Genomic DNA, 14,821 nt, shown 5'->3' with positions numbered 1-14,821 from the left:
ATATCTGTCTGCGTCTGACCTGGATTTTGACAAGCTGCCCTGGGTCTGAGCCCATTATTGTAGTCTCCTCCACTCCCAGACAGACAACAGGGACCAGCCTCGTGACATTCTGTGTGCTTTTCTCCTCTGTGAAAGGGCCCGTGAGGGGAGATGTGGAAGTGTCCTTTGAAGAAGTCCTGGAGAAGGCCAAAGCAGGGGATCCCAAGGCACAGACGGAGGTGAGGACCATGTGTCGGTGGGAAGCTCAGCCCACAGGCCCTGCACAGTGGCCCTGGGGGAAGCCGGTGCTGTGTGAATGGGGAGCAGGGATGCCCGGCCCCTGTTTGCTGTGTTCCCATGTTCTCTTTGTCACTTGCCTTCCACCACCTCTGCAGATCCCATGTTCTCGCCCATGTTCAGCTCACACCCCATCTTGGCCCCCCTCCTCTGGATGCCTTCCCTCCTTCCTGTCTGCCCTCAGTGCCCCTGCCCCCCCCACCCCATCTTCTCATCTGTGAAGGGGGGCGCACACGCTCTCCACAGTTTTCTGAGGATCAAGGGCCCCGAGGGTCCCACAGGCCCTGCTGAGGGCAGATGCCCCAGGGGCCCCAATCCCACCCCCTGTCTTCCTGGCCTGGGCGAGCCAGGTGGGGAGGCAGGCTGGCCAGGAGGACAGAGCAGGAGAGGGTCAGGAAGCCCCAGTTTGCTTGGCTCTGGGGAGCAGATCAGGATCAGGATGCAGAGCAGGAGCCCTGATGCAGCACACGGGGTGCCTCGGAATGTGGCTTGACTGGGTTCTTGCTGCAGGTGGGGAAACACTACCTGCAGCTCGCCGGTGACGCAGATGAGGAGCTGAACAACTGCACTGCTGTGGGCTGGCTGATCCTTGCCGCGAAGCAGGGCCGGCGCGAGGCCGTCAAGCTTCTTCGTCGGTGCCTGGCAGACAGGAAAGGTGGGTCCACAGGAGGCTTGGGCAGGTGGGTCTGAGGGAGGCTTGGGGCAGGCACAGCCGCTGAGGGACATGCACTGCTTGCTAAATCGGCAGGTGTAAATTTCTGTTCCACTGTGGTTTTATTCCGAAGACATTGTTTCCGGAGTATGACATGGGATGTTCAGCTGGCAAAGCCGCTGTCATCCTCTTCGGTCTGTGTTGGTCTGTCGGTAGATCCCTTCTGGGTTCTAATCCAGATCAAGGAGTGCATCGTAGAGCCTATGGACAGTCAGTTTCAACAGGGTACAGCAGGACAATGTGACAGTGGCCCAAGGTCAGGATGGAACTTCTGGGGCTGACTTTGCATCCAGTCTGGGCTGAACGGCTGGGGGACCATAGGCCAGTGAAGACCTGCTCAGGTGCATTCGCTGCCAGGAAGCGAACGGGTGTGGGGGTGTGGGGACCAGTGAGACATAGCCTGGCCACATGCGGTCACTTACTCCATTATCCTGCGGCCATGGAGCAGTGTGCTTCTGGAAGTTTCAGACCTCAGAGAAAAATGGAAGCCAATAGCGTGTGTCATAAAGTATTTTTTTAATGATTTTCTCCAGATGGTGGAAGTGTTTTATGGATATTATATAAAACTTGGAATGTATAGAAAACAAAGATACAAATTACTCATAACCTTGAAACCCAGAGAAATGCTCTATAGTTTCAAGTGTTTTTTTTTTTTTCTGGTTTTGTATCAGAATGTTTTTAAGAGTTATGTATTATATAGAATCTTCTTTTTTTTGGAAATGGGACTGATGCCGTTGGAAACACAGAATTGAGGCTTTCTGTCCGCCAGGATTTCTCACCAGCCCACCCTGGGAGGTGCACTAACACGCTGGCGGGTCGTGTCAGTGCACCCACACCCAGCAGTTCCCAGAGGCCAGGAGGGAGCCCGGTCAGGACCAGGCCTGAGGACGTGTGCTGCAGAGGGCCGTGGGGGGCCCTGTGTGCCCTGTACCGCCCCCACCCCTTTTTCACACCGAGTGCTTCCTGATCTTGAGAGAAATGTGTGCTCAGGTGGAAAGTTTAGAAGATGTTTAGAAGGGAGAAAAAGATTCTGTCCCCCCTCCATCTCATGTCTTACTGCCCTTGGTTGGCGGGGTGGGTGGGGGTGGGTGGGTGCTGATGACCCTGACAGTGGAGTTGAAGGGAGAAAGATGGCTGTAGGCCAGCCTGTGAAACTTGTGCCCATCTCTCTCCATGGAGAGTCTCCATCTCCCTGGGAAAGGGCCGATGGTGCAGGAACCGGATTTCCCAGCTGCCTCAGGAGGGGCAGCACCCAGGCTGATAACTGTGGTTACCGGTCTCTGACTCCCATGGTTCCCTGTCGCTCTGCCCGTCTCTGACTTCCCGGCCTGGGGCTGGCCAGGATGCCCCTGTGCCTTGGCTTCCCATCTGTAAATGAGGGAGAGCCGTGCCTACTCCTGAGGGTGCTGGTGAGGAGGAAATTGGACAGGGAAGTGGGCCAGGAGCACAAGAAGGTCTAGCACATGCCTGCCTGGGGGGTCGCTGGGGGAGGCCTATCAGGAGCATGGCAAGGGCCCCAGCATGTGCTCACCCACAGGCTTACCCCGGGGCGGGTCCACTGAAGAACCAGGCTGAGCTCCGATCTGGAGTGTGGGTCCTAGCAGGGTTTTTGGCGAGATGTCGTTTTGGGGCAGATGTCTCTTCCTTCCCTGGTGACCCGAGGAGTCCCCTCCCAGGCCCCTGCAGGCGGAGCTGGTCAGCACTCGGAGCATCGCCAGTGGCACCCAGGCAGGCAGGACTAAACCAGCAATGCCTCTTGTCTCGTAGGCATCACTTCTGAGAACGAGCAGGAGGTGAAGCAGCTCTCCTCTGAGACGGACCTGGAGCGGGCCGTGCGCAAGGCAGCCCTGGTCATGTACTGGAAGCTCAACCCCAAGAAGAAGAAGCAGGTGGCTGTGTCAGAGCTGCTGGAGAACGTCGGTCAGGTCAATGAGCACGGTATGAGAGCCTTTTGGGCCCCGGGCCTTCCCCAGGGAGCTCGTGGGCTTCTCCGGGGGAGTTCTGCAGGGCTTCCCTTTGGGAGCCCTGCGGAGACTCCAGGAGCTCACTGGGGGCTCCCAGGGATCTTTTTGTGGGTCTAGGCCCAGGGAGGGTCCCTCCTGGGATGTAATCCTGTTCTTGAGGTCTCCTTCCCAAGCCCTGCCCGAGCTCTGGTGCAGTCCACTGGCAGAGCCACAGGTCTTGTCATTTTCAGGGTGTCCTGCTCCTCCTGAAGGGACAGAGCCAGGAGAGAGTAACACAGATGCGGCAGGGACCTGGGTCCCTGAGTCCCTGAGTTTCCAGGAGCACTGAGCTGACTATGGCTCAGCCAGCCTCCCTGAGGCAGGCCTCATCACCGGCCTCTGCAACCCTCCCTCAGCCTTCTGAGCCACAGCCAGCCCGAAGGACAGATGGGGCAGAAGAATGGGCGTCCCCAACTGGGTGCGGCCTCTCTATCCCCCTGGGGCCAACCTGACCTTTCCTCCCCATTACTGGAGGAGCACCTGCTTCCATCTGTTCAGGTGTGATTTCTGCCCAGGACTGCACCCAGCCCTCTCAGGTCCACCAGGGCTGGGGCCCTCCGCCAACACAGCAGAGCAGCAGAGAAGGCTGTGGGGTGAACAATGTGCCCTTCTCCTGGAGTTTCCCAGTAGGACCCCTGCTGACTAGAGCCTCCAGGCACTAGCCTGCTGTCTGGGCCAGGGCTGGGAAGACTATGTGCTGGGGTCAGTGGAGGTGTCCATGAGACCTGGGTCTTGGAGGGCAGCACCCTGGAGAGCCATGCTTGATGTGGTGAGCTCAGGGCTGCCCCTGGGAAGCCCCAGAGCCCCTGCAGTGACACTGAGCAGCACCCACTTGCTGTCCCCCAAAACCAGGCCACTTCCATGGCCCTCAGTCTCTCTGGGTCACAGCGCCTCTTCCCTCGTGTTGCCTCACTCCTGCCTGACTTGACCCCGCAAAGGCACGTTTGCTGGAAGACTTGAATGCTCGATGGATTGGGGGTGTAGCAGGGGGTAGATGTTGACAAAAGGGCAGAATATTTTAGTCCAGGCTCAGCACTCATCTGTGAACAGACTCGTTGTGGAGCCCCTTCCAGTACCAGGGCTGGGGAGATAGGGAAGGCCTGGCCTCCAGAGAGCTCAGTCTTTCCCAGGGGAAAATCCTGCCAAGGACAATGCCAGAAGAGATGTCTGGGGATAAGTTGTGCTGATCAGAAACTGGTGTGTCTGTTGCCCTGGCTGCGTTGGTAGAGGGGACAGCTGTACCCAGTGGGGGCCGAGAGGTGGCTGTTGCTGTCCCCATCAGAGGCTGCGTGGAGGCCCCAGGCCCTGTGGTCCCCAGAGTTGAGGGATGCCACATGAGCACATGTACCAGTTTCTAGAATGCTGCAGAGCATGCCGAAACATCCTGCTTTGATTCTTTCTCTGCTTTGTCCTCTACAGATGGAGGGGCACAGCCAGGCCCGGTCCCCAAGTCCCTACAGAAGCAGAGGCGGGTGCTGGAGCGCTTGGTTAGCAGTGAATGTGAGTATGATCTCCCATCCTGCACCCGTGACCCCCTTTGACCAAGCCATTATGCCCAGCACCCTGGGCACCATGTCTACTCCTGGCTGTAAAGTCCGGGCATGGGGCTGTCTTTGTTCTGGGCAGTGGGATCTGGAGCCTGCCCAGTAGGAGCTCACGGTATGAGGGAAAACAGACACAGGACAGGACAGTAGGACAGTCCTTACAGGACAGAGAGACTGCATCCACGTGCCTGAGCAGGTCAGCAAGCGTGAGGAGGCAGTCAGCCCCTGAAGGGCAAGGGGAGGGAACCGCACCCAAAGGCCCAGTGAGTGGGCACCCAACAGGGAGTGTGGGGACTCCCAGAGCATAGGCTGTGGAAGGTGAGGAATGCAGAGTCGGGGTGCATGCAGAACTGGGTGCCTTTGGGGCATCCAATTAGGAGAGGTCCTCAATCCATGTGTAGCTGCCCAGCTGCGTGGACAGACTCTTGGTCTTGGTCACCAAGGAGGCAGCAAGAGGGACCTAGGGTCTGCTCCATGCTGACAGGTGGCCCGGCTCCTCCCCTAACTCTGCCACCCTCCTCATGACCTCGGGCAGGCCTGGTTTTCCTCTCTGAGCCTCAGTTTTCCCTTGTGCACAGTGAGGGGAAGATTAGAGGGGCACACACCCCTTCCCACCAGGCTGGTGAGCAGTCAGTCCGTAAAGTGTCGTTGGAGCTCTGGTGATGCCATGAATCCTGAGTCTGGCTTTCCCAGGGCCTCGGGCACGTCGGGGGCACAGATTTACTTTCTTGCTCTGTTCAGGGGATGTAAAGCGGGGTAGGACACTCACATGGAGAGACACCTGTGGCTGGTGGGCACCAGAGGAATCCAAGGTTCTAGATGGGTTTTAGGTACAGAGGTGCTGGGGGTCTAACTGTGTTTGGGTTGAGAGACGCCTCTGGACAGAAGTCGAGGAGGGCTGGTGCCTCCTGAGGAGGCTCAGCAACGCCTTCTCTGCCCTAGTCCCCTTACGGTTAACCACTCAGAACTTCCCTGTGCACATGGTAACTGCTAGAAAGTCCTAGAGTCCAGGGGAAGACCGCATACTCTGGGCTCAGAGGGATGGGTCTGAGGCCTCTGGAGGTGAGAGCTGGACAGAGATGTGGCCTTTCCAGGCCTCCGTGATGGTTGTGAATGGTGCCATCCAGGGGTCCCTGCCTGGCTGTCAGCCAGCCGGGCCAGCCTCCCCTAGAGTCCAGGCTCCCGGACCCTCCCCACCGGGACATTCCCAAAAGCCTGTAAACATGGGCTTATTCCTCTCACCTCAGGAAAAAATGTATGAGACCCTCTCTGAACCCCTCACTCCCGTAGCAGCCACCCTGATTCTTTGTTCCCCTTGCTAACAAAGCTGGAGGGGGGCATCTGCAGTCACCGTCTTGGCTCCCCTCCCCACCCCCTCCTCATCCCACCAGAATGGCTCTGTCCAAGGCACCGGTGACCCATCCTCAGACACCGCTGTGTCCACACTACAGGCCTTGGTGGCCAGTCTCATGGTCTCAGGTCACCAAATGCACAGCCTGGCCCAGGCCACTGGGCCCTGTCTTCACCGGCTCTCTCACATCAGCTCAAGCCACACGTATCCACCTGCCACTGCCATCTGTGCAGGACCTGCCTCAGGCTACCCCATCTCATGGTGGCCTGTGGTCCAGGTGCAGCCCTGGATGCCTTCCAACCCCCCATGTTAGCACACAGCCCCTTACCTGCATCCCACCCTCTCCCAGGGTGCTCGCCTCATTCCTGACACGGTTCCCTCTGCTCTTGCTGCTGCTTATTGATTTCTTCTGGCGATCGGCTTTGGTCCCAGTTTCCCTAGTGCCCCCAGTGCCCAGGACACAGCCTCTGCACAGGCGGCCCCAGCAACGCGTGGTGAGTGATGGCCCTGCAGCTGAAAGCCCGCTTATGATGTGATTGCTGTGTTAATTCGCTCACCGTATCTCCCCAGCTGCCCTCTGCCTGGAGGACAGTTTTGACATGGAAACGACCGTGGCGAGCATCCGGCCTCGTCTGGCCTTGTTGAGCATGACCTCACTAGCCCAGGAGCCCAGCCTGGAGCACATGCTGGGTTCATGCACAGATCCCAGGCGTTGCCAGTGCTAGGGCCAGGTCTCTGGCACGTGGACGGCCCTCAGTGGCTGCATACTGAGTGGAGGGGTCGGTAAGTGGTGGGGCTGTAGGGCGGCCGTCAGCAAGGCTGTGAGAAGCCAGGGCTGAAGGATGGGGCAGGAAGGTGGCTGCCAGTTCTGCTCAGGCAGACCCTGGGCTTGAGTGCTGAGGAGAGGGAAGTTCAGGGGAGGGACAGCGTGTCACCAAGGAGAAGAGGTGGGATGAAGGCCGTCCCACCTCTTTTCCCTGCGGCTATCTTTGCCCACTGGTCTGTCCTGGACAGAGAGCCGCTTCCTCCCGAGCCTGCTTGGCTTCCCTCTCCACTGGGCCCCAGCCACCTTCGCTGCCTGGCGTGGCTATGTGGGGTGACCCTGTGCCCCTCTCTGTTTGGCCCAGCTAAGAGCTACATAGCGCTGGACGACTTTGTGGAGATCACCAAGAAGTATGCCAAAGGCGTCATTCCTGCCAACCTGTTCCTGCAGGACGATGATGACGATGAGCTGGCGGGCAAGAGCCCCGAGGACCTGCCCCTGCGCCTGAAGGTGAGTGCGCTGGAGGGCTCTGACCACTAGGGCCCCCACCTGCCCTTCCACATGCCGTGGTGCTCTCCGGAGGGGTATATGGGAGGCCCCAGTGTGACATGGGAGCCTTTGGGACTGCACAGCTTGTCGGGGGAGGCGCTCTCTGTACGGATGGTCCCTGTGGTCATTCGCTCACCACACCTCCTCGGACTTCCCTCCCTTTGCCTGGAGGACAGGATGTGTTCTCCCAAATGGGGCCTTTTGTGGGCATTCAGGCTCCAAACCCAAGGGCACTGTCGAGGGCAGGCATACTCAGGAGTGACGGGTGAGCCTTCCTGAGTCTTTCTGGGCAAAGTGCTCCGGGCGGCAGGGTGCCACACTCTGGAGTCTGACTTTCACTTAGACTTTGTCATTTTGAAAAATGATCCATTTACAGCACGGAATGGAGGTTGGTTTCTCAAAGATGCCTTCCCCCAAAAGCAAAGTGCTAATGTTGGGAGACCGCGAGGATCCTGCCAGGGTAGCTATTCACCTAGATCTGCGGGGGCGAGGAAGGCACAGCAAGCTGCAGGAAGGGAGGCAGCCTGGTCCTGCCGGCGGCCAGCAAGCAGCAGTAGCAGTGAGGAATGAGGACACACAAACAAGGGATGGTGGGTCACGGCCCTGCTGTGACAGCACTCACTCTCGGTTCCATGGTTGAGACTTACAGTGCAGGTGGTCACCGTGGGCCATGCCACGCTCTCACGGGTTCTCCACATCAGCTCTCCCACCTTGCAGAGCACACCCTGATTTCCCCAAGCGTGGCTGCCTGACCCAGGCAGGTCTGTCTACACGAGGGGCCCCGAGCAGACAAATCATCATGAGGCCCATGGCGTTAGCCATCTAAGAGGCCCTTGTTCTGAGCTGAACACGTATGAGCAGGAGCGTGTGTGGACCACCATCAGTGATACAGACGGGCAGGGGATGGCCTGGCCACCAGCAGGCAGGAGTGGCAGGGACAGGAAGTGTGCCAAAGTCCCCCCAGTGGAGGCAGCTCAGTATAGCCCTTCCTGGGAGCCTGGCTGTAGAGGCTCAGATCGGGCACCCTCCAGGTAGGGAGGCTGACACAGAAATGGTGCATGGAGATGCCACAACCCAGGGCGGCAGGCATGGAGGCCTCACTCAGGACCCAGGGTTGAGGGATCCCCCGAGGACAGGGGCTGCGTCCAGGATGAAGTTCTCAGCCACAGGCTGAGAGGACCCAGGAGCTTGACCAAAGGAGCTCACAACTTTATTGCAGGTCCTCTCGGACAGGCCTGGGCTAAGTGTGTTCACAGACGGATGCTGTTAGTTTCCCTAGAAATGCGAGAGAAGGAGGGTGGAGTGCTTGCCATGGTTCTTGGCCAAGAGGAGGCCAACAAGGGTCAAAGGTGAAGGGGTGAGTCTGGGGAACTGCAGGCAGGTTGCGTGGTGGGGCTTGGTTGCTAACAGTGCCTGCTTTCAAGGCAGCCTGGTTGGGATGGTGAATTATGTCACCCTTCTTACAGGTGACAAGCTCAGTGCTGTCAAAACTTCTGAGAGTCCTTTTTGGGAAAGAGATTTAAAGTATTCTAACAAGAAGTACACGGGGCTCTGTTTTCTTTTAGTTTCTGAAGTTGTCAGAGTACTTTGATGCCTTTACAGTTTGTCTTGTTAAAAGGCTTTTGTGAAAAAGAGATGATGACTCCTGGCAGGCGTCTCTAAAACCCAAGGCTGTTTCAGCTTTTCGGAGCAGGAGGGAGGGCACACGCTCTGTCTTCCTGCCCCTGTGAAGTACTAGGTGCCTCTGAGCGGCCGGGACTCCCACGGGCACCTCCAGACTCCAAGCCCCGCGCTGCTGCAGACTTTCGTGGCAGATGAAGCCCTCACGAGAGTCAATTTAGTAATATTTAAAAATCCACAGTTTCACTCTGAATCATCGGGAAGGCTGCCATGTGCACACTGTCACTTGGGTCTGAGCCGAGTCAGGTTGAGATGGCCTTGCTGCAACTGCCTGGTCACAGATGCTGTCCTATCATAGAAGTGATCCCTTGCTTGTTTTTTAAAAATTTCTTTCCTGCTCAGGGAATAGCTTGTTTTAATTTGTTGGGTTTGGTCTACAGAAAAGATTTTCCATTTCTCAGTTGGGTGGGCCCCAGGAGTAGGGCTTGGGTGGAAGTGACCAGGGGCTGAGTTGGGGCCCTGAAAGGAAGGGACTCCCTGGTCCTAGTGGCCCAGGGACTTCAGTGTGCAGGCAGAGGCCAGACACCATTGGACACTGTATTTGAGAAGCTTCGTTGTTTTTATTTTTTATTCAATTAATTAACATATGCTGTATTACTAGTTTCAGAGATGAAGTTCAGTCCTTCATCAGTCTTATGTAACACCCAGTGCTCATCACTTCACCTGTCCTCCTTAATGCCCGTCCCCTAGGTACCCTAGCCCTCCCTCCAGCAACCTTGTTGGTTTCCTAGAGTTAAGAGTCTCCTATGGTTTGTCTCCCTCTCTGATTTCCTCTTATTTTATTTTTCCCTCCTTTCCCCTATGCTCTTTTTTTTTGTCTGTTTTGTTTCTTAAATTCCATCTATGAGTAAAATCCTGTGATAATGATCTTTCTCTGATTCACATACTTTGCTTAGCATAATATCCTCTAGTTCCATCCAGATTTTTTTTTTTTTTTTTTGAGAAGCTTCATTGTCTTTTCAAGTTCCTCTCTGCCCCTCTCTGTGGCCTCACAGTCTCAAAGAAGAGGTGTGAATGGTTCAGGAGGTGAAGGGTGAATAGAATCCTTGAATAGAATCCTTGGTTTTCAGGCACAGGCTGCTTGTATAGAGGAGGGCGGGAAGCTAAACAGCCCCAGGGGACACTTGTGGTCTGTCCTGCCACTGGCTGGGGCTGCCTCATCGAGGATTAGCTGCACACATGCAGGTTCTGGCTCTGTGTCTGTGTCAGAGGGGCCCTCCTGGGGGAAGCCTGGAGGAGTCTGCTCACAGCTGCTCCCACTCCAGAGCAGGAGCACATACCGACACTTGCTAGGGCCCATCCAGGTCCCGTGGGAGGGTGGTCCTGCGCTCAGGGCAGGTCACTGGCACCCCTGAGCTGGGAGGTCAATCATTCACTTCCTTTCTTGTTCTAGAACAAGGGTAAGGGGGCTGTCACAAATGTGTAAGAGGGAACGCAGCTCTTCACACATGTACGTGTGTGTTTATATGTATAGACAGTGTGCACATACATGTTCCCTAATATCCCAACTCGCTTGTGAGCCAGGCGCCCTCACATCTGTGGAAGGTGTACTATCCTGTTGCTTACAGGTCTTCCTGAGCTGACAGCCAAGGCTCTTGAACAATGACAGCTGCATCCGGGTGTGATCACTCAGTTGTGCTCCCCCAGGGTCCACCTTGTTGGCCGGGTTCATGCTCTAGCCAGGCAGACGAGGCAGAGGCTGTGCTGCCGACCTCACTGGGAGGCGGTGGGCATCCCCCCCACCTCCGAGGGTCTCTGGGCAGCAGGCAGGCTTCCCTACCCCCACACGTGGGTATCTCGTGAGGTCAGGGGTCCACGCGTTTGCCCCTCCAGACACGCCCGGACACATGGCCTCCCCCACGCCATACGAGCGCCAGCACCTCCAGCCCCTCTCTCATTTCCCTGTGCCCTGGCCCGGTGGACGCCTTGGGGAGTTGTGCATAGGTGTGGAGTCCAGCCCCAGGGGGCAGAATCAGCCCCCTGCCTCCTCCCTTGGCTGCCCCCTTACTCACCAACCTTATGTCCCTCATTTGTCCTTTGCTGTGTGAAGTCTGGGGGTCAGCCTGCCCTTCACACTGGGTGCAGACTGCAGGAGCGACCGTGGTGGGGGGGGTGTCCATTCTGAGCAGCACGGGTGTGTGGGGTGGGTGGTAGCAGGCAGCTGCTTTTTGGGGTCCCCTGCCACAAGCGAGCACGTCTCCTTGGCCCCTTACAGGTGAATCATCTGCATTTCGTTATGACAGGACAGGCAGTCCCAGTTCATGTTTGCACAGAGCTCTCATTCTGGGCTCCCCGTATCTGCTGCTGCTCCTGGGACTGTTCAGAGAGCCCTTCATGGGTTTGAAAGTATCAGTTTCTCTACCTTTAGAGGATGGGAGTGGAGGGGAGCAAGGCTCGGCCAGGCAGCCTCTGCCGCGGGGCTGGCCAGGTCACAAGCCCCACCCCCACACCGGCAGCCAGGGCTCCGGTCTCCATCAGCGAGGCTGGGTGGGGAGGGCACAGGGGAACCAGGTGCTTTCCTCTAGGTACCTGAGGTCTGGAAGGGGACACTAGTTTGCAGGAGTCTAGAAACTCTGGCAGAAGTTTGGGACGGGAGGGGAGCCAAGGGCTGGACTCCAGGGGCCCAGAGGAGAGGAGCCAGGACCTGCAGGACTGGGTGGGATCGAGGGAAGGTCTGTCCGGACCACAGAGCCTGGGGAAGATGTGACCGTGTGCAGAGGGTGTTGATATAGGAAAGAGCCGCTGGGACAAAGGGTCCAGGGTGAGCTGTTTGCTTCAAGCATTGCTCAGGTGGCTGGCAGGGTATTGAGGACGGCATTGGGGCTCCTGTGCTGACTTCCTTCCAATTTCCATCTTTGCGTCCACCCCCACCAGGTGGTCAAATACCCCTTGCACGCCGTCATAGAGATCAAAGAGTACCTGATCGACATGGCGTCCCGGGCAGGCGTGCACTGGCTGTCGACCATTGTCCCCACCCACCACATCAACGCCCTCATCTTCTTCTTCATCATTAGCAACCTGACCATCGACTTCTTCGCCCTCTTTATTCCCCTGGTCGTCTTCTACCTGTCCTTCATCTCCATGGTGATCTGTACGCTCAAGGTGTTCCAGGACAGCCGGGCCTGGGAGAGCTTCCGCACCCTCACGGGCCTGCTCCTGCGCTTCGAGCCCAACCTGGACGTGGAGCAGGCCGAGGTAAACTTCGGCTGGAACCACCTGGAGCCCTACCTCCACTTCCTGCTGTCCGTCGCCTTCGTCATCTTCTCCTTCCCCCTTGCCAGCAAGGACTACATTCCCTGCTCAGAGCTGGCCGTCGTGTCCGTCTTCTTCACGGCCACCAGCTACATGAGCCTGAGCACCTCCGCTGAGCCCTATACCAGGAGGGCCCTGGTGACCGAGGTGGCCGCTGGCCTGCTCTCCCTGCTGCCCACGCTGCCCTTCAACCTGCACCCCCTGAAGCTACTGGGCCAGACCTTCCTCACCGTGCCCCTCGGCCCCCTCATCGTCCTGAACGTCAGCCTCCCCTGCCTGCTCTATGTCTACTTGCTGTACCTCTTCTTCCGCATGGCACAGCTGAGGAACTTCAAGGGCACCTACTGCTACCTGGTGCCCTACCTGGTCTGCTTCATGTGGTGCGAGCTGAGCGTGGTCATCCTGCTCGAGTCCACCGGCCTGGGGCTGATCCGTGCCTCCATAGGCTACTGCCTCTTCCTGTTCGCTCTCCCGATCCTGGTGGCCGGCCTGGTGCTGGTGGGTGTGGTGCAGTTCGCCCGCTGGTTCCTGGCCCTGGAGCTCACCAAGATCGCCGTCGCTGTGCTGGTGTGTAGCGTGCCCCTGCTGGTCCGCTGGTGGACCAAGGCCAACTTCTCGGTGCTGGGGATGGTCAAGTCCCTGACGCGCAGCTCCATCGTCAAGCTCATCCTGGTGTGGCTCACGGCTATTGTGCTCTTCTGCTGGTTCTATGTGTACCGCTCGGAGGGCATGAAGGTGTACAACTCCACGCTGACCTGGCCGCAGTACAGCTTCCTGTGTGGGCCCCGGGCCTGGAAGGAGACCAACATGGCCCGCACGCAGATTCTGTGCAGCCACCTGGAGGGCCACCGGGTCACATGGACGGGCCGCTTCAAGTACGTGCGTGTCACGGAGATCGACAACAGCGCCGAGGCAGCCATCAACATGCTGCCGTTCTTCGTGGGTGACTGGCTGCGCTGCCTCTACGGTGATGCCTACCCGGCCTGCAGCCCCGGCAGTGGCCCTACAGCTGAGGAGGAGCTCTGCCGCCTCAAGCGCCTGGCCAAGCACCCCTGTCACATCAAGAAGTTTGACCGCTACAAGTTCGAGATCACAGTGGGCATGCCGTTCAGCAGTACCAATGGCTCCCGGGGCCCGGAGGAGGACGACGTGACCAAGGACATCGTGCTGCGGGCCAGCGGCGAGTTTAAGGACGTGCTGCTCGGCCTGCGCCAGGGCAGCCTCATTGAGTTCAGCACTGTCCTTGAGGGCCGCCTGGGTAGCAAGTGGCCTGTCTTCGAGCTCAAGGCCATCAGCTGCCTCAACTGCATGGCCCAGCTGTCACCGGCGCAGCGGCACGTGAAGATCGAGCGCGACTGGCGCAGCACCGTGCACGGCGCAGTCAAGTTCGCCTTCGACTTCTTCTTCTTCCCGTTCCTGTCGGCGGCGTGAGGGCATGCCACCCCCCCCCAGACAAAGAGCTGTCCATGCATGTTCCTGTCGGACCTGACCTTTGCGTGGCCCCCCTAGCCTGACGGCACGACACCGACGCTGAGTGTGTGTGCGTGCGCAGATGGCATGCTTGGAGACCGCATCACGTGCCTCTGCTCACACCGCCGGCATCGTGGGAGAGTGCATGCCCGGGGTCCGGCCATGGTCCCGGCCCCAAAGAGCACTTTACAGGTGAGCTGCTCTCCACACCCCCTTCCAAGTTCCCCGGCCCTGTTCCCATTTGTGTTGGGTTTGTTTTTTAAAGAACCGCATGTGCTGTTGTATGAAGTCCGTGAGGCGTTTCTCATTGGGTCACAGCTAAGCCTTGACCACTGTCGGCCAATCCGGGGCCAACGCAGGGCCAAGAGCCTGCGCGAGGTGGCGGCTCTGGGCAGAGCATGTTCATGCGGAGCTCTGGTCCCCACGGCTGCCTGGCAGCTCTCTTGTTGGTGCGTGTGGGTGAGTGGATGAGGGTCTTGAGGCATCAACCAGCACTAGGAAATGAGAAGAAACTAGAGAGTCCCTTCCTGGCCCTTGGAAAAGCTTGGCCTATGTTCAGTACTGGGAAGCTGAAAGTGAAGGTCCTCAAGGAGCCAAAATAAAAACATTTCTTGAAGTCTACTGTTTCTCTCTTTTCTTTACTAAAGAAAAACTTTTGTCTACACCGGCACCAAACTCACTAAAGTGAGTTACAAAGAGCAGAACTGACATTCTCAATAGCTGACACCTACCCCCCACCGCCCACCCCCATCAGGGTGGAGACCCTGGTGCCCCCTCCTGCCCTCCCCTCCTCCATGGACAGCCACTGTTGCCCATGGCTGTCCAGCTGTGCAGCAGGTCTTATGGGGGAGCCCATGTGGTCCAGTGACCGTGAGACTCAGGTCACCGATCAGATGGCACACACGTGGTTCCCCATGGTTTGGAGCAATCACTCCACGGACAAGAAGTCTGGAGCCATCTTCTGGGTCCAGGGATGCATGATGACAATGCCACAGAAATACAACTGGAGTTTGAGCCACATGGGTGTGCTAGAGCAGCTTGGGTTCCTCTATGAACATAGTGCCCCTTGGATAGTGACCTGAGTCTGAGTCCCTCCGGGGTGACATTGACGCCAAAGCCACCAGCCCGCCCCTCCCTAGTGGGCGGACCCCTGGTGAGCAGTGGGTCTGCCAGAGCTCAGGAAACCTGGAATCCTTCCTACATGCCTTCTGTGATTTGGAG

General features: G+C 57.9%; 1 protein-coding gene across 5 annotated transcripts in view; it reads left to right on the top strand.

The window, feature by feature from the left end:
* Positions 1-14,221, top strand: part of WFS1 (wolframin ER transmembrane glycoprotein) — a 30,252-nt gene extending 16,031 nt beyond the window's left edge. For all 5 annotated transcript variants that reach the window (XM_032333779.1, XM_032333782.1, XM_032333780.1 and 2 more), the window contains 6 exons: positions 136-218; positions 787-931; positions 2,756-2,926; positions 4,411-4,491; positions 7,014-7,159; positions 11,753-14,221. In XM_032333779.1, the coding sequence (XP_032189670.1) occupies positions 136-218; positions 787-931; positions 2,756-2,926; positions 4,411-4,491; positions 7,014-7,159; positions 11,753-13,561 (2,435 nt within the window). In that variant the 3' untranslated portion in view covers positions 13,562-14,221. The remainder of the gene's footprint in view (positions 1-135; positions 219-786; positions 932-2,755; positions 2,927-4,410; positions 4,492-7,013; positions 7,160-11,752) is intronic.
* Positions 14,222-14,821: the final 600 nt, after the last annotated feature.

The sequence above is a fragment of the Mustela erminea genome, chromosome 2 (genome assembly GCF_009829155.1).
Source record: "Mustela erminea isolate mMusErm1 chromosome 2, mMusErm1.Pri, whole genome shotgun sequence".
Classification (NCBI taxonomy): Eukaryota; Metazoa; Chordata; class Mammalia; order Carnivora; family Mustelidae; genus Mustela; species Mustela erminea.
The sequence above is the reverse complement of the archived record's forward strand: the minus strand, read 5'-3'. Positions and strand labels throughout refer to the sequence as shown.